This window comes from Pocillopora damicornis, chromosome 12, assembly GCF_964200805.1.
Source record: "Pocillopora damicornis chromosome 12, jaPocDami1.2, whole genome shotgun sequence".
In the NCBI taxonomy this organism is placed as follows: Eukaryota; Metazoa; Cnidaria; class Anthozoa; order Scleractinia; family Pocilloporidae; genus Pocillopora; species Pocillopora damicornis.
In genome coordinates this window covers 6,177,756-6,197,281 of record NC_142681.1, presented here as the reverse complement: position 1 = coordinate 6,197,281, position 19,526 = coordinate 6,177,756, and the positions used below count along the sequence as shown (strand labels likewise).

The window sequence follows — 19,526 nt, the reverse complement described above, 5'->3', positions numbered from 1 at the left end:
TGAATCACCTCGATTTCTGACTTATCCAGGGCAGTATCTGAAGAATCCACCACTATATCTATACGGCTGTCATTTTGAAGATCTGAGCCAACGTCTTCGGCGTTAATTTTACTGCATTTAACCATATTGGTAATGGTTTCATCGCCGCAAGTGAAACCTAGTTGCGATTGATTTGGCGCACGAGAAATAGTAAATTTAACTTTCTTGCCTATATGCTTGGTTCTTGGATGAGCGTCTTGGTACTCGGCAACGATTTCTTTTTTGCATTCGGAGCATTTAACACGATGGCGATAGGCCCGTTTTCGTTTCTGTGGCGCTGGATTCGACATGTCTAATATGGGACAAGGAGAGTTCTACAAGAAAATGCATGCAAGATGCGTATTTGTTTCCACTGTCACGTCACTTTTTACGAAACTACAGGCGTGAATCTCACTGGCTTTACGCACGTAAAGCCCATGGTAAAGCCAGTTAAATTCACACGAGACAGTGGTTGCCTAGCACGTGACCCAGATCTTCTGAAAGTCTCCAGTCGATAATCTACAATATGATTCTAGAAAGCTACGCCGAAATTGATTCTAATAAATTTACAACACCAGCTAGTACAGTGCAGTAAAGTATGTACAGTGCCCAAAAACAAAAACAAAAAATACAAGTACGTATTTCAACTTATGATCCCCTTTACTAATGACCAAAAGCTCGTCACGTGCTAGGCAACCGCTGTCTCGTGTGAATTTAACAGTTTCCACTGTCGCGTAACTTTTTACGAAATTACGGGCGTGAATTTAACTGGCTTTAGGCACTTAAAGCCCATGGTAGAGCCAGTTAAATTCACACGAGACAGTGGTTGCCTAGCACGTGACTCAGATCTTCTTAGAGTCTCCAGTCGATAATCTATGATATTATTCTACAAAGCTATGCGGAAATTGATTCTAATTAATTTACAACACCAGCTAGTGCAGTGCGGTACAGTACAGTACAATGCCCAAGAACAAAAACAAAAAATAGAAATATGTATATCAACTTATGACCCCCCTTACTAATGACCAAAAGCTCGTCACGTGCTAGGCAACCGCTTTCTCGTGTGAACTTAACTGGCTTTCCATTTTTTAATTCAGGTAAAAATAGAAAATATCTATCTATTTCAATAAAAAACTTGAAAACATCTTTAAAAACTGGCTTTGCCCAAATTTCTCTTGCTGCCCAAAAAATCTGAATTGCCCAAAATTTTGGGGGGGGGCTGCAGCCCCCCCCGCCCCCCCCCCGCCCCCCCGGCCCGTACGCCTATGCACGTACCTCTTATTCACGTGTTCTCGAACGAACTCGGCCATCACATTCTCAAACTGCTGGCATTTTCCATCGCGGGCACAGCTCAAGAGCTCCAGGCACATTTCATGCAACATGTCCGTCCAAAATGGTACATGAGCTGTGTCGTTATCATGGAAGGCATCGCTGAAATACCAGAAAAACCCAGTGCGATCTGTAACGCGTCGAATAGCAGCCATCAGGGTCAGGTACTCGCTCCATCCCAGATCATGAGGACAAAATGTGGTGCTGATGGGTGTAAACGCCTGACCAGCGGCGTTCAGGGCGGCATCGCACTCTGTGGCCAGTTTAAATGGTATGTTTTGTGTCGCGTTGCCCTTCTTTCCGAATTGGTGTACAAAGTCATCATCAACCACCATGTGGCCCGCTGTGAAACCTTCATATGTAGTTACCGTTACGTTTGAAGAGGGATAAACGGCTTCAACTCTGCACCAACCAGGCTTACGATCGGCTCCGGAAATTCCTCGGATGAAGTCTCCATTGGATAGTTGTGATACGCGGATGATTCCTTTGCTTTGCTCTTCCACATGCATATCACCAGATACACAGTTATATACATTGCAGCAGTTCTCACAGTTGTTGCACTCTCTGTGAGCCAATTTCGCTGGCACAAGGATTCCGATGATCAGCAATGATAATTTTATAGTAGTCATGCTACTAGTTTGTAGAGCTTTAGGAAAAAAAAGAGAAAAGAGACAAAGGTAGTGATTAGAGAATAATAACCTAAAGGACATATGCATAAAGAAATCTGAAGGTGTTTTGCATGTGAACTTAGGATAAGGCCTTGCGTGCAAAGAGTCCAAGTGTAGTTTTTCTTTCTTTTTTCAAAGAACAGGGAGTGGAACCCGACAAAAATGTTATCACCTGCCCTTTAAAACCTAGTTAAGAAAGCTTAGGTCAACAACTGAATTATCTTTTTCTTTCATGTTTGTGCAGCTAGAAAACATTTAAACGCCGTGATGTATTGCGGAGATGTCGTGAATGTTTACACTTCGAAATGGCTAAAAAATCAACAGGCCTATGAAAAAAAAATTATCAAGTAAATGTTTCCAGTCAAGAGTTTGGAATTAGAACGTTCGACTGAGTTCGACTTAAATACACTTTTTTGGTGACTTCAATTATCAGTTGATTATAAAATTCGACTCGACTGAATGGAATGGTGTCCATGTAGTGTTATTTTACAGCTCTTATGTCTAATTTTTTAAGGAAATCTTCAAGCTTTCTCGACCTCTCTCGCTCTCCATAGTAACGTGATTTGGCGCAGTCAACGTGTTTTTCAATCATGTTAGCAAGCTTCCTTTCTGTTGTTAGCATTTTCGACCTTTAAAGATATGCGAGACAATTTGAGAATGTACAATGATGAAAATTATGACAATTGTCAAATTACTATGAAATATATATATAATTGTGCGGTTGTGTCAAACAACTCATGGACGCATTCTACTGACGTTTAATTAACATGTCAACCTTGGTATTTTAATAAACTCAATCCTGGGTAGCAGAGATCGAGTACGAGCATGAGAATGAGAACTTTCGTACCGAATGTTCCATTACGAAACCGGCGACTCTTGTTTGAATTGTGTGGGATGTAGCGTGACTGAAAGCCTTTGGTTCGAACTCGCGGAGCCCCACATCAAAACACAACTTTGAACAATAACTATCATTCGTGTCGACTACTGAACGTAACCACTTTGTTTCCTAGTAGAATTTCACTCTCGCAGAGCGTAAAATGTATTGTCATTCAAGCTGGTCGATTTATCCATAGACCCTGTGATTCAAAAAAGGGTCAGCAGATTCTGTCAAGTGGACTAAACGTTTCAGTTCATAATACCGCAAATAAAACCACTGTATTCACCTCAAACTTTGCTCAAAAATAAAAGAAATCCAGATTTATCTTTGTTCTGAGGTCCAACAACACCAGGAAGCCAATTTATACGCTTTGTTGTTGACCCTTGCTCCTTTGCGTGCCTATGTTTTTAATTTCCTTGTTTGTCAAGCAAAATCAATTCAGTCAGCGAACAAAAGAATGCGCGACGCTGAACTGAGAGAGCGGTAGTCTTTGCCGCGACGAGAAGAAGACATACTGACCACTGATCTTTTAAGTGAAAAAGTCAATGCATTATTTTACATTTCTTAAATCAAGCGATTAAAATGTTCAACTAATTAACGTCTCCACCGAAAAATAAATCGAGCTTTAATGCAATTCCTTTAAACGGCGGACGTGAGGAGGTGTACAGGTTGATAAACAGCGGAAGTTTAAAAAAGCGCTGAAAAGGAAGTTTTGCACACATGTGATCTCCTTAGCTCCATACATTCCTCCACGCTTTGTGATGCGGAAATCTAACAGCTTCCTTGGATTCTGGCAAAAGAAGACCGTGATAGTCAACCTCTCAACTTTGTCTTTCTTTCGGTTAAAAGTTTTTCTCTAAGATTTTCGCTGATAGCTCGATGCTTTTACCGTTTCTGGCAGTACGATACTTTTCTTCGGCATAACATGTGAGTCAGCAGCGTTGACTTCAAAGTAAAATCGTGACTAAATTGCTGTCGAGATTTCCTTGCTAAGAGGATGTAAAAGTTGCTGATTACACGTTTTTATTTTGCCTGGGACGGCTAAAAACTGTAAAAAATTTTGAAACGCACGTGTCAGCGCTATCGTTTCGCTCAATAGATCTTTTCTTTCGTTACTTTATTGTTGCCGTTGCCGCCATGGTTTTCTGCCCATATTGAGTTTAATACCCTTTGGTTTAATGGTTTGTATAGTCTTTTCTATATACTGTAGCTGTTGGTGAGGACTTATATCCCACCCCGTTCCCACTGAAAATTATGTGATAACCTTCAAAACTCCCCCCACCCAGAACCCGACGCGATAAATAATGAATGGTTCCCAAAACTGATAATTTTCGAAGTCGTCTGATGAAACTGCTTAGAACCTTGTAATAATAAAAGCTAAATCAAGTTCGTGCTCAGGGAGCCATATGTTCGAAATATCTTTCAGCAATAACTTTAATCCTTGCCAATAGATTAAACTTGAATTTGTCTTGAAGATTGCAAACTTTGGATATTAAACCCACGTTATATGCAACAAGTTTTTTCCCTAAATAGTCAGCAGGATCTATCAGGCCACAATTATAAGACTACAGTACTTACCTTAAACTTCCTTAAAGAAATTCCGAGTCACATCCAGTCTATGTAATACCAAAAAAGCTCAGCGCGCGTCAATTAGGTTGCTCTTTTTAAAAAGGAAGAAAAGTCCCACCATGAAAAGAAGCACCTATCATTGCTCTTTCGCCCGAAGGAATCAATCGGGTGACTTTGCTAAAACGATTTCATTGTCTTGACAGTGAAACTGAAAGCTGCAAACATGCAACCGCAAACGCGGTTGTTAATTTCTTAAGTTAATCCTCTAGCACTGAAACGGTCACGAACATGGGAGATACGTGTTCCAAATCGACGGAAGTCTATTTACCAAAGCGCTGAAAAGGTAGTTATATGAAACTTAATCTCATCACAGCTCGTGCAGCTATTGTTTAGGGTGTCACGCAACGTAAGTTTCTGATGAATATTCCAAGGTATTTTGTTGACTACAGAAACGAAGGAATTTAATATTGAAGAAATGTCGCGATGTCAAGTTTTTTTCCTTCACTTAATTGTTCTCTTCACCTAAAGGTTTTGCCTCCTGTACGTTTTATTTTACTCAACCTCCCACACGGAAGAGAAGCGCTCGAGGGTATTTTAAAGTTTGTATTTTTGATAGAAATGCTAGTTGACAAAGACACTTCGACAGTACTAGGGCCGTTTTCTCACAACGTTTACGTTGAAGGCTGTTATCATATGTTTAACTTGAATTAAGAAAACGATGACTGCATCGAGCAAATGAGATGAGACGGGAAGAGAAATGAAACTCAAGCGACTAGCTGCTGAACAACGACAATGCCTGAAATCTCTATCAGATATATTCATTATTTTTTTGCTGTTCTTTCATGTTGAAATAGTTTTGTCTTCCAAAATGCATTTAGAAAAAACCTTTGTTTATCTAAGCAAGTTAATAGACGTCACATCAACTATTTCTTATGCCAATCCTTTTCATGAAGTAACGTGGTACAATCTAGTCTAATCTCTGCGGGAGTCACTACAAAACAATTTGTTCTAAATGTAGGCAAATGAGGATTGGATCCTTTAAGTTTGCTTACCTGGAAAGCGCATAATTCAATGAAATATACTGAAATAACAACAAAAACGCTTTTACTTGAAAGCTGACTTTTTCCTTTTTAAAAGCAAGCACAGTGTCGCATTATCTTCAACAACAAAGAGATGGAGGAGAAAAAAGAGAATGAAAGAGAGAGAAACCAAATTAGAAAATAGGCTGATCGAAATTTTGAGAAGTTTCAGATTGTTGGACTCCAGACCCCAAACAATAAGACTTCTGTTCTTCGTATTTTGTGACCTTTAAAGATATCCTCGCCAACTAGAGAATGTATGATGAACATTTTGACAATTGCAAAAATTACTATATGCTTACAGCTCGGTAGAATTTCAACGTTGCATAACATAAAATAAATAATCATTCAATCAGTCGTTTTATGCATAGAATCTGTTCCTAAAAGGAGGTTTAACGGATTCTTTCAAGCAGACATAACATTTCAGTTTTTAGTGCCACAAATGAAGCCAGTGTACTCACCTCAACCTTGGCAAAATAAAGATCCGGATTTATCTATGTTATGATGTCCAATGGCCACAAGGAGCCAATTTATACGCTTCGTTGTTAAGCCCAGCTCCTTCACGTGACCATGTTGTTTATTTCCTTTTTTGCTAAGCGCGATCATTTTTATCAATAAACAAAAGAATATGAGACGTGGAAATGAAAGACTGATTCTAGTCTTTGCCGGGACATGAAACCCCAATTGAAGAAAACACACTCATTTCTGTTCCCTCAAATGAAGACATCTAAGCACTATTTTACTATCTTAAATCGAACGATTTAAGTGTTATGTGCTTATAAACGTCTCTCAACCGAAAATGAAATGGAGCTTTAATGCAGTTCCTTTCACCGCGGACGTGAGGTGGTGCATAAGTTGATAAATAGCGGAAGATTACAAAGCGCTATGAAGGAAGTTTGCACCATACGATCTCCTCGATTTAGACTAAGCAATACGGGGAATCTAACAGCTTCCTCGATTGGAAGTCAGGCAAAGAAGACCGTGATAGTCAACATCTAAAGTCTGTAATCATGTAATCAATATACTCGAGAAAAAGCCACAGTGGTGGAACTAAAAGCGAGCTTTTGGCTGATGGGATGGGCTTGAAACTCCAGAAGGACAAAAAGAAAATCCAGTGTAATACGTAATGTATTGCCTTTTTTATGGTTATTCAGATATGCTGTTATTGCTAACACGTGTACGTCACTCACCCCCTTATATCTGTCTCAGTAGGTTTTGAGAAGTCATGTTCATTCATAGCAGAAGTAAATTTAACGAAAACGTTGAGTGCGGAATAAGGTCAAGAGGATGTATCGTAGTGTTAATTACTCATTTGGTAACTGATTGTTTCACTAATGTTTCGGTTCGCTGATGACGAGCCGCAGTAGCTTACGTCTTGGTTCGCCCATGTCTCGGTGCAATTCGCTGACTTACCATAGGTCGCTTTGCTAACGTATAACAAAACTTTGAGTGATTCCATATGTAGAACTCAGGATCGACTTGTTATCGACTAAAAGGTCGATGAGTGGTTGACTACAAATAAATTGACACAAAATACGGAAAAATCCAATTTTGTAATTGTTTGCCCTCGCCGTAAGAAAATGCATTATCCTCCTTTAATAACTGTTGTGCGACAGCGAAACAAACAAAAGAGTCATTTAAAACACAAGAGCTCCATTAAACATGTTTAAATATTTGCATATGTAGTAACCATCGATTCAAACATGGGTAGTTTTGAATGCTTAAGTTTTCGTAAGGCTACAATTAGACTCGAGTGGTGGGGCAAAGATAGTCCTTTAATCGGGTATTTACGGGGGAAAGTGCCTCCGAGGGTATGATTTTTGAGGTCTTAACATTCCTTTCCGAGTGAAATTTAGCACTGGTCGTTATATTTTTTTGCCTGAGGAAGAGGGGGGGGTGGGGGGTGGGGGGGGGAGTTTGGAGGATTTCGGTCGCGTCACGATAAAATTTACCTGATTTCCACCCCATATATATACTATGGTGTTATAAAAGGATTTCTAGCCCGAAAAAAAGACGTACCAACACAAATGAAAAAATAAAATATTTTTTCACGTGTGTTTGATATCGACAATCAATGCTAATACGTCTCGCCTTTCGCGCCACTAGGTCATGTTGATGAATAAACGGCAAATCCTTCACTGTTGTTTGTCGGAATTTTCTATCTTGGAATATGGCTGCTAAAAAACACTGAGAAATCCGCATCGCTTACAGACTGTGACGTTCAAACTTTCCTAGAAAGGAAGGAAAACCAATATACGAAAGAAAAACCGAAAGTTACGTATTCAGTGGCTTTAGTAATGGTATTGCTCGCGGCTGAGAGCGAAAATCGACAACTGGAGGATTTGCCACAGCTCGATTTTGGCTGTGTACCTGAAAGATTTCTTCTGTCGGTAAAGAAAAATTAAATAACTGAGAACTTTGAATATTAAAAATTACGCCCATGATTCAAGGCTTTTTTTTATCTTGAGCCTTAACGTCAACACACTTCACGATTTTTATTCGGGGAATGTCGATCCTTTTATCTTCATTCGTAAATAAAAAGAATCTTTCTTGTCAGTTAAGTGCCACTGTGTTTATATTATAAACAAAATAATACATGGTTTCTTGTAGATATTGAATTTCTCTTCTCGTGTTCAACTCGATATGTTACTCGTTCGCCGCGCTCAATTGTGAGTTATCGAGTTGAACACTCGTAGAGAAATTCCATATCCACACGCGCCCCTATATTACTCTCTGTTTATCATTCATAAAGTCGTTTTTTGCATAGAATCTGTTTAACAGATTCCATCAAGCAGACTAAACTTTTCAGTTATTAATGCCACAAATAAAACCACTGCACTCAACTCAAACTTTGCAATGCGCGGAATCCAACAGCTTCCTTTATGGGAAATCAGGCAAATAAGACCGTGATAGTTAACATCTGAGCATCTGAAAGCTGTGCCATAGGTGTTTACATGCAATCGATATAGTCTAGAAGAAACCACGATGATGAAACCAAAAGCAAGTGTCTACAGACTTGAATAGAAACCAGACGTACAAATAGAGAAACTTGTGTAATACCTGATGCGTTAAGATGCTGCTATTTACGACATGATCCCCTTTAATCATCGTCATATGAAAAACTCAGCAAGCTTTTTAGAAATTACGTTCATACAGGAAGTAAATTTACGGGAAAAAAACAAGGTTGTCTGGAAGTTGAAGAACTCGCGTACATAAGTACATTTTATAGTACCGTACCGTAAAGATTCGAATTAACGTCCGGAGAGCTTATTTTCTTTCGTTACCAAGAGGGAGCGTGCTCATTTGAAACAGGGCGCTTTTTAGGGACAGGGTGCTTATTCTTATTTGAGAATCAGCAAGATGTGCGAAAGAAAACCGGAAAACAGACTTGATGACCCTGGTTCCTACCTGGCTCAAACGAGAAGCCAAGCAATCGCCGCAAATATTTTAGACGAGATCATTCGTTTGAAGGAACTGTGCTCTCACATGGACATTATAGTTAGGAGACTTATAATAAGGCCATTGCTTTTGTGATGAAGCTGTAAGAGAGCAATTAAACGAAGATAAACCGCGGTTGTTCTCAGTGTACATGTACTCTAACAGTGCTATCATTGAAACGGAATAGAGGTGCTTATGGAATATGAACGAATTCGGGGGGCACTCATTAGAGGAGGGGCGCTCATTGAAAGGAGGGCGCTGAATCGAATAATTACGGTAGATATATTCCAACATATTGTTTATCCACATTACTGGCAGAGTATAATCTTTGCTTTGTCCTTGAATATAGTAGTTTTCAAAGTTTTGTCATTATATTGATCTTTCGATACTGAAAGGAAAAACAGAACTGGTGTTTTTCGTGTTGACTATGCGGTGTTATAGATGATAATTCATAAGAATGGTTGAAGAAATATCATAAACACCGTACTTCTCAACATAGTGTAATGTTTATAGTTCTCAATATTGTCTTTGGTTATGAGCATGATATCTTCACACATGAAAACTATTCACTGACGCGTTGTCTACTCTTCAAAAAATATTTAAGTGAAATGATTTCGTATTTCATTGGTGTTTATATAATAAATTAAGTATTACATGGCGCCTCTTGGAGATACGAAATTTCTCCGTCTTGTGTTAAAAAATATTTCACGCGTCCGCACGAGAGGAGAAATTTCGAATATCTAATAGAACATGTAATATTCTCTACTTATCTGTGTTATCTTATCCTCTCTTGGAGTTCCTCGTTATAAAAAGTTTTGAGGCTTTACTTTCGCTGCAATGGTCCCTCTCTTTTAGAAACCAATCCCTTTAATTCTGACTCCAAATTCTTTACCCTTCTCCCTTATCAGCTGCCCATCATGACTGACACGAGTTTCAAAACTAATAATATGATATTTGTAACTGAGATCGAGGCCGACACTAAGGCAAAGTACGATCTTATTGCGCATATAGTTCAATAAGATCTGTTGGATAGTGTTGGTTCTGTAGCCTATAAATCCTAACCCTTTACACCCTAAAAATCAGTATGCATATTCTCCATAGTGTTCTCTAAACATTTCCTATGATGCCGACATGGAGAATTTGCCTAACGATAAAGATCTTCTTTAGTGGGTGATCAGCTCCTTTATTCTCCTGACTTTAATGTTTGATTCAGGCTTGATATGGTAAGGAGAAATTAGATGCCAGTCACTCTTACGGGTTAAAGAGTTAAAGAAGTACATAACTACCGATTGAAATAGAAGTCTTCCACAGTGAAGGAGGAGTCCTCAATAGGTGTGTGGGTGAGGGAGTTCCGCCGTGTCCTTAAAACTTTGCATTGTTTCAGATAAATAATCATAAACTCCCTTCATCGGTTCACCTCGCTGCCCCGTCCAGGACCAGGGGCAAAAATGAAAATTAACCTGCTGAGTCGACCTCATCCTGCAACTTATGAAATATTTGGACAGATTATTCAGCGATTAGATCTCAAATAATTGTTAGTATCATGCATGTTGAACACGCATCGTCAACGTTCAAACCCTATTTAAGGTCTTTGGTCCAGAAGACATCCACTTCAAGAGGCAAATCGTGAAATCACATTTCCTGTTTAAAACTTAAATGGCCGAAATGTTTTGAATGAACATATTTTTATTGGTTAATTGAAAGCAGATGTGGTACTTATAAACTGCATCTCAGTTCAAGTTGCTCAGTTTGATAAGATTTTTCAAGTATCGTAAGTTAAAATAAAATGACCACAAAATTGATTCCGGAGGCAATTAATTGTTCCGGCCTGTGGTAAACTGCAAGTCGCAGAGCCCACACTCCATAGGGGAGTATTAAAAATACTTCATGTCTCAATTGCACCGCATCAAGCTCTATGTTGTCAGCCACCTAAATTTCCAATTTCCATCTGGAGATTGCCATATCTTTGAACCTGTTATGAACACATCTGAGAGTTAAGGCTTTGCGCTAAATCACCAAAATGCTGCGCATAACCATATATATAAATTCAGAGCACTGGGCAGAAATCACATTGTGTCAACACCGTTTCCGGCCATCACAATGGCTTTGCTATCGATCTTGAACAAGGAATTCCTAATAAGCGCGAGTCATCAGCTCGCGTTGATTACATCCCTGCCCGTTATGCTGCCAGACGATTGTCTATTGTGCAAATTATGTATCGGTTAGAATGTCTTCAGCAGTTCAGACAAGGCAACAATTGATCTTAAACGAGGAATTCCCAGTAAGCGCGAGGAATTCCCAGTAAGCGCGAGGAATTCCCAGTCATCAGCTCGCGTTGATCACATCCCCTGCCCGTTTTGCTGCAAGACGATTCTCGATTGAGCAAATGATGTAATTGGCTAGATATCTTCAGCACGTCACGCAAGAGAGCAACTGATCTTGAACGAGGAATTCCGAGGGTATTGAACAAGGGTATTCATTTCATGGAAACAGAAGGAAAAATATCAATAAAGTTTTAATTTGGTTTCAATTTGCTGCTTTAAAAAAAAATCGAAGTGGTTTCATCAACCCAATTTACACGGAGAAATTAAGAAAGAGGAAATAGATGCCTTTGTGAAATTTATTTCTACCTCGTCATTATTATTTAATCTCCTGCCTCTTCACAGAACTTGTTAACGTTTTGACTTGACAATGCAACTTTGTTGATGATGACGATATGATTTTCATCTGCTTTTTATTTGCGCAAAGTTCTAATATTATTAAATACTTTAAAGCGATACACTTGACCCGTGATATGTGATCATGTTTACCTACCACACACCAAGGTGTACATAGCATCCTAAGTTACATCATACTCTTCGGACTGTCACCTGCAAATGTTCTTATCAATTTTTTAAATTTTGAATTCCTATTCCACGTTATGATAAGTAGTCTGATAGCCTCCTTAAAAGAAGTGAATTCAGAAAATGCTGCCAACCACACAACCTGCAATGCCTGCGCCGTGTCACACCACCTACGTAGATCCCTCAGAAAATCCACAGATTCCAGTGCCGAAGGTGTTTGGGCATACTCTAACTGAACGAAGACCTGAAGTAGTAAACGCGAGGTTCAAATTAGAAATAAAAGACATTGGACAGTTTTATATGCATCGTTGCCCTCGTCACTCGCGCGCTTTATGTATTGTATTACATGTCGAGATTTCTATCGCGTGATGGTTCGTTGATGAGGGAGACGCCGAAACAACCATCTCGCAAGAAAACGAGAGCGAATAATCTATTTGTTTGATGTAATTCTACTAGCCGCTCTAAACTTCCCATCAAGAAAGGCTCGTGTTTTTTTTCTGTTTTTTTTATAACTACGCGATGTTTAACTTCTCAGGTTACTCACTGTCTATCACGGAATAGTGATACAACACTTAAGGATTTATACTAAATATAATTACAGCATGTCCGTGCTTACTACCGGGTCGAGAGAAGAGTCACATGATGATTATTTGCATCTCTCCGAACTAAATGCACCATAACAATTTTCAGAACACCCCAACAGCTGAAAATTTGTTCGACGTTTCAGACGTACAGATTTAGATAATCATCATTATCATCGAAGTGTTCGTAAACATCAGGTTTTATAAGTTCACCGCCAATGCGCCACTAAACAAGAGACGTTTAAGGAAACTGACTACAACAAACACAGCAACAGACCTATTTTGAGGAACATCAAATTTGATCAAGATCATTCGCTTTACGTCGGTGAATTTAGTTTAAAAAATGATAATCATGCAAATGTCCAAAGGTCATTTAGTTTATCAGTCTAAACGGAACAGGGTCATCGAAGAATGGTAAATAACCCAACCGCCTTTAAATAACTACAATGATGTCTTTGGTAATAGGACCTTAAAAGGTAGATCGATTTCAAAAGCTCCCCAAAAAATGACAGCGATCTTTGGAATGGGGCATTATAGGAGGTGATCCCTTCACGCCTAGCATGTTTATAGGAGGTCACGCCTTGATTTGATTTGCTATATAACACGCAGCTACGTTCTTTAATCCTCAGACAGCTACGGTGAGTTTCCTTGAGGAAAACAGATTACTGCAACACGCGTGCACACGTTACGCTTTTCAATATGATTACCACAGCGCTAAGAAAGTTGTGTTTGGTAGCGGCCATCTTAGAAGTCCTTTATGGAGGAAACTCGGTTTACGGTTCCAGTATTTACGTCGGTGGACACGAAGCCGGGACATATTCGGAGGGAAAACCATCAGAAAGTATTTATTCAGAAGGTAAGGAAGCAATTCGATTTGTGCACGCACGGAAATGATTGAGGGGATTAAAAAGTTTACAGATTAAAGCGAGTACTTTTGGTTTTTAAACGTGACGAAATACAAACTGTTTTGTGATATGCGAACGAGTCTGACTGCTATCAGCGTGCTCGATGTCTCGGCGTCGTTCAAAGACTGAAAAACACTTCTAAATCAAGTGTTAATCCGATGGCGCACAGTGTTGATAAATTTTTTTCTTATTATTTAATGGAAATAACAAGATTGCGAGACTTACTCACTGAAAAATGTGCGCGCATCGTCAATGAGGTGCGTTAAATATCATCTGCAAACAATTTCGGTCTTTTTCGTTCTTGGTCCTGTTTCGTCTATAGAGCCTGTGCTTCGTTATCGTTTTTAACCCTTTAGAACCTACATCGGTGTGAATTTTCTCCTTACTGTTTTCTTTAAATTTCCATGGCTGCTGACAAGGAGAATTTGCTTGGCAATCTAGAGTTTCTTCTATTGGTGATCATCCCCTTTATTCTGTTGACCTTAATGTCGGATTCAGAGGTAAATTGTTGGGAGATTTTGGATACTAGTTACTTTTGAGGATTAAATGGTGAGCAAACCTGTAGGAGTCCTTCTGGGAATTACGAAGAATGGAAACCTTTTAGAATCGAGGACGAGTATGGCACCAAGCATCATTTTTTAAACCTAAACATGTGTATTTAAACCTAGTTTTCGGCGAAATACTTAGAAAATATAACATTTCTGAGCCTCATTGTACTCTTCATAGGCAGTGAAGTATGCCCTGCTATTATAACCAGACGTAATCAAACCCTTTTCAACTGGGAAAGCGAAATTCTGCTCATGCATCAGTGTCATGTTTTTGCCAACGCGCTGTTGTGTTGGAACTCGCCCGCTCGCGTTAACAGATTTTGTCTTTTTCCCGCCAATATAACGCACATTCGCGCGTGCTCAGTCTATCACTAAGGAAATATCTGAGTTCGCCGCCTCACTTGTCCTAGAATCCAAAGGTCTCAAACTGACTTTAAATACTATGACGGTAGCTCTTGGAGGGAAACTTTGTGCACTTCAGTAGTCGGTCGTTGTTTAAAAGCGTACTTGTGAAGGGCTCCGTTTAAAGTTAATTGATTTTAAAGTACTCGCCTTTTGCACAGATGATTATATCAGAGAATAGTTACACTAGTTGACATAGACTGAAGGGGTTGGTAGATGAAGAAATGTCACCACAATGATCTTGCATTTTATTTGTTGTAAATGATATTCTCGGTAGAAACTGCCCTGCAATAACTGAAAATCCCTTCTTTTTTAGTAGCTTACTTTTTTCAAATACACATTTCTTCTTGATGAAACACTTGGCATGCTGGAACATGTTACGACGGTATTCATTTGACCGGAAAATCTCGCGATCCATACCAGTATTAAATTCTGAAAATTCAGTATGCGCTTTGGTAATAACTTCATAAGGCGATTAGCTGTTCATATTGGACCGAACAGGGTCAAAAATATTCAAAGACGGTTCTAGAAGGTGTAAGTTATCATCGCTTGTGGTCTCATCTGTATCCTGAAATTTCCAACTTTAGTAACTGAGCGGCTGGCTAAGATTATTTACACATCTGTTTGGAATCTGTTGTAAAAAGTATTCAAATCTGTCGGTGCTTAAAAGAGCCGAAAAAAAGCCTTTTAACCTTTGTTAGACAATGGATTCCTTAGCTAGATGATAAGTTTAGTTGGGAACAGCTATGATTCCTCTCAGTTTTAGTTAAATTAGGAATATTTCAATCGTGATAAAAAGGTTTGCTTTTCCATTTCGTGTCCTCTCCTGCAGCGTTAAGGACTAAATTTAACCGGATTCCAAAACTTTTAGCCAGAATTCTCCCTCCACGGTTATACTCTATTTCTCGACGCGATTAACTAGGGTTTCACAATATTTGAATTCGCCTGTCAAGGGTATATTCTTTACTTTGACACACCTAAATGGGATTTTACTTCATTTGAAAGAGGTTGTTAGTGCAACTTTAACTTTGATATAGGTTCTTAGTATTTATATGTGTTTTTTTCAGCATACTTAGGAGGAATATATTCGATGAATTAATCCAGGCTGTGACACATAAGCTCGGATTATCACACTGAACTTGTTAAACAAGTGTTGAAATTACCTCCCCACGCCGAAAAACCTACAAGGATTAATGCTATTTGCAGACAATACTGCGGGATTTATCTCAGAGTGGCTTCTTTCTTTGAAAATATCCTAACAAGAAATGTTGTATACATTCCACCACAAACATCTTAGATATTCATTGCTAACCAAAAAGGAATTCCATTTTTTAATTTAAAAAATACTTTTCCTTTACCCATTGTTATTTCCCCAAAGAGTGCGTCAATCATCATAACTTTTTGCCGCGCGAAGCACAGGGTTTTGAGCGGCCTTTTAGTGAAGTTTTGAAACGAGGAGAACCACGTCAATCTTACGTCGAAATGACCGATTAGCAGAGAATCTAATTATACTGAAGTCACGAAAGCTTTGCTTTAAATTTTAGCGCATTCAAACTTTGGAAACTTTCTCGACGAAATCCATTAAAACTCTAACTGCAAGCCAATTAATTATATCACTTGGAAACTGTAGCTAAAACCTGCATAATCTGAAACAATTGCAAGAGTTATTCTGGGGTGAGACGATTTATCTGCGGTTACTTGCTGCCTCTTAAAAGTTATGCAACAGATGGCGAAAGTAACTCGTAAGTTGTGAAGTAAACCTTTGGAAAGAAATGCTAAACTTGACTTGAATCGCTAAAAGAAATGTATCACAAATGATATCTTTTCATGGTGGTGGAAAAAGGAACAGATATTTTGGGTCGATGAACATAAGCCTGGTGGAAAATTTATCGATAGAAAAATGTCTAGAAAAAACGTTTGCGTGATAACGATAAGAATTTGTTTTTTCTACTTATCAGCAGCTAATATTAAAGCGGAAGAATGGCTCGATCGATGACCTCATAATGACAGTATTGGTAAACATTTCGCAGAAAGCGTCTGGCCCTCGAAGCAGCCTACCTGAAATTAAGAAGTATCAGTCATAAGTTTGGCACTAATTTCTTAATACGTCATACACGTACACGTAACAGACACAGGCGTGAAGTGAGAGCCTGGGAAAATGCAGTTAGAGTACCTGTTTATTATAAACAGAAACCACATACATCCTTATCTATCTCTCCGGACCTCCAGTGTCGCTCAGAATAATGAGATAAAGATGGTAATCACATTCAAAATAATTTGAGGAAGATGATTGTTCCATTTTTAACCACAGTCAAGTGGTAGCTATCATTTGCTCAGGACTTCAAGTTTATGCAGTTTTCAATCAATTCAGTATGTTTTTAATTTGCGAATTTCGTATACGTAAGCTAAAGAAAGCACAGCATATCTTTCAGCCATCACACCCTAGCCTCAGTATGCATAATCTTCTTACAGTTCTCTTTTCATTTTAAATGGTTCTGACATGGAGATTTGTTTCACAACCACGAGCTTCTTTAATTGCCGAGTTCACACTCTCGTCACACAAAGCAGCGAGCATGCAATCCTGTTACTGCAAGAATTTGGGTGTCAGACAAGTTATAAAAAAAAAAAAAACAGAAGTCTGAAGGGGCGGGTGTTGTTGGGTCCCTGCACCTAAACCCCTCGTTTCAATTCCCTTTCGATCTGCCACTGATAGGGGTCGATAAAACAAATCATTCCCGTAGCCTGCGGAGGCGTGATTTTGGCGAGTGATTACTCGTATATCATTCTCTTCGTGAAGAATTATATAGCTGCCATCTTTGATTTTTACTGCAGCGGAAGGTTGGGGAGAGAAATAAATTTGTACTAAGGGGGGTGAGTGACGGTCAAAAGGAAGGAAAGGGGAGGGAGGAGGGTGTGGAAATGAATCCCTTGACTTTCTCCTGCCCCCTTCGCCCCAGCGTTCACTCTAATTCTAAATCGGATGTGTCCGGTTGGATAAACGATCGCGAGCTTGTAACGTTAATCAGGAGCCCATTGCTTAGTAATAGGCTCCTGCATTAATGCATCATGGTACAGACGCCTACATTGCAGGATAGTCCTCCCGGGCCATTGTACAGACTGAATTCATAACTTTTCCATAATGTCTTCACATGGTGTCTAGCGTACTGTCCAGCTTGTATACTATAAACGAATTTACGGTTGAATTCAGCTGCGTTTACACTTACACTCTTTTCTAACCAAGCATTGTTTCTTACAGTGAAGTGTGTGGACCAAAACAAACGGCAGTGCGATAAAATCATTGGTTTTTATGGAGAGAAAGCCTGCAATACACGCGATGAATCCTTACGGTATGTCGTGGAAAGTGTCTGCCAGGCTACATGCGGCTTCTGCACCGAGAGTAAGTCATTCTGCCTTATACCTTCCTATACTTGTCTTAAAGAAATTGGCGAGTGTGGACAATAGAGATATAGGACATAGTCAAATAAATATAGTCAGGAGCCTATTGAGTAATAGGCTCCTGGTATTGTATATACATGTTGAAAAGAGTTTGCAAAAACAAAAACATGAAGCAATGCCCTAAGGTATTGTCTAGCTGTTCCGGATGTCTAGCACAAGCTGCTGTGAGAGGGAAATAGGAGACGTGAAGCTTCATTCAGAGTGTCTCAAACAAAGAATCACTCGGCTCCACAAGAAAACTTAATTTCTCTCGGCGTTGCGTCCTGGTCTTTTTAGGGCTTTTGGTATAAGGTTTTTGTTTTCTTCATGCACAGTATAAGTTCACCTTCCTTTCCAATTTCTGCCTTCCTCCGCCCCCCCTAGCTCCACACGTGGTCAGAAAGAATGCCTATTCCAAAGAGTGGAGTGGATACTTGATTTTTTTTTTTTTGTCACCGCTGAAAATAAAACTAAAAAAAAAAGTACTAATGGTACAACATCAACTATCACATTCTTTTCCATTGTCTTCTTCTATTATATATAGAGTGTCAGGACGAGGTCGGCGAAGAACTTTGCGAGCAGTTTGAAGGTTACTGCGACCACGCTGACTTGGGTGAACTTGTGCGAGAAATGTGCGGCAAGACATGCGGAAGCTGTCATCAGGCTCCAAGGAAGGAAGAGAAGAATTTTGTGGTCCTTAACCAATAGCTATGAACAACGGTTGCAGAGACATGTGAAGCAACAAGCAGGATGTTAGTCGAAACCACGATACCAAATACCAGCTTTAGACTCCTTCACAGCCATTTTTGGGATGTCACGTAACGATGCATCACTTGTTCTTGCATGACATTCCATGAAAACCTTGGTCCGCTACTTGTAAATATTGTAGAAGAGGCAAAAAGAAGAAAAAAAAAATTGAAAACAACGCCGATTTACGTTAGGACTTCCACTTTCGCCTTCTGTCTTTCAGTGCGTTTATGTACTATAGAAAGGATTAAAAACAGTTCCTTTGTGATTGAAGTGTTGATGTTTTAACCTCTTCACATATATTTAAGAGTGTAAGCGGAGTTCATTTCAACGAAAATTGTTCCTAACAGTTCATGTTTAGGAAGCAGAGATCGGCCTATTAATGTGTTGAACACATGTTGTGTTGAACACTCAATAAATAGGAAAAAAAAAATTTAGCAGTGCCTTATCTATTAATACCACATGCAGACCCGGACGAAAGGAAAGCAATGACTGTATCCGCGAACTTTACGGCTAGTGTTTCGGCTTATAAATTACATATCCCTTCCTACCAATTTACACCGAAGAAAGATCTGCAGTGAGAGAATTGCATATTTCCCTTCTACTCACTCGTTCGGCCGCGAACGTATTTGTAGTTTTGAATTTCGTGCTGTGTCCTCTACGTATAATTTTACCAAATTATTTCGAGGTTAATCAGTTTTATTTCATGAATTCTACTCAGGTAGACCTCAGACCCTCTGCCGTAAACGGACTCGGTTTGTGAAAACTCTACCATGAGTCTCACCTTTCTTAACTTGAGGAACTTTATTTTGAAGTAACTGTGAGCTGGATTGTTGTTCAGTGAACATGCTGCAAGTCTGAACTGAACTAAACTTGCTACCGATTATCTGATCCTTCGAACGCCAGGTTTTGAAAAAAACTGATACATTTTAATGTGCCTGGATGTCATCAAGGAATAATTGACTTCCAGGAGAATGAGAGTCGCCGAAGAACTTCGAACGAACCTCTGCCAATTCCAGTTTGGTAGGAAAACAAGAAGTAACGGAGAACGGCAACGTGGGTTAGATAAAGCTGTTCTATAGGATTG

The 19,526-nt window shown here is 39.3% G+C and overlaps 3 protein-coding genes and 1 long non-coding RNA gene across 4 annotated transcripts in view; 1 reads left to right on the top strand and 3 right to left on the bottom strand.

Moving 5' to 3' along the window:
* The window catches only part of LOC149036227 (uncharacterized), a 2,939-nt gene extending 2,301 nt beyond the window's left edge, over positions 1-638 (bottom strand). Inside the window, exon 1 of the mRNA XM_089189916.1 lies at positions 1-638. This exon is cut by the window's left edge and continues 899 nt beyond it. Coding sequence (XP_089046042.1) covers positions 1-329 — 329 coding nt within the window. The 5' untranslated portion in view covers positions 330-638.
* Positions 1-5,214, bottom strand: part of LOC149036226 (uncharacterized) — an 8,536-nt gene extending 3,322 nt beyond the window's left edge. Inside the window, exons 1-2 of the mRNA XM_089190654.1 lie at positions 4,471-5,214; positions 1,295-1,993 (exon numbers count right to left, since the gene is read on the bottom strand). Coding sequence (XP_089046780.1) covers positions 1,295-1,976 — 682 coding nt within the window. The 5' untranslated portion in view covers positions 1,977-1,993; positions 4,471-5,214. The remainder of the gene's footprint in view (positions 1-1,294; positions 1,994-4,470) is intronic.
* Positions 5,215-11,580: 6,366 nt separating this feature from the next.
* Positions 11,581-12,799, bottom strand: LOC149036225 (uncharacterized). The gene is made up of 2 exons (XR_016181853.1): positions 12,680-12,799; positions 11,581-12,065 (listed from the first exon to the last, which is right to left on the bottom strand). It is a non-coding gene; the product is annotated as an uncharacterized LOC149036225 (long non-coding RNA).
* Positions 12,800-12,920: 121 nt separating this feature from the next.
* LOC113674626 (uncharacterized) lies at positions 12,921-18,707 on the top strand. Its single transcript, XM_027191113.2, has 3 exons — positions 12,921-13,258; positions 17,514-17,654; positions 18,237-18,707. The coding sequence occupies exons 1-3, from the start codon at positions 13,102-13,104 to the stop codon at positions 18,398-18,400; spliced, it is 462 nt and encodes a 153-aa protein (XP_027046914.2). The 5' UTR covers positions 12,921-13,101; the 3' UTR covers positions 18,401-18,707.
* The last annotated feature ends 819 nt before the right edge of the window (positions 18,708-19,526 follow it).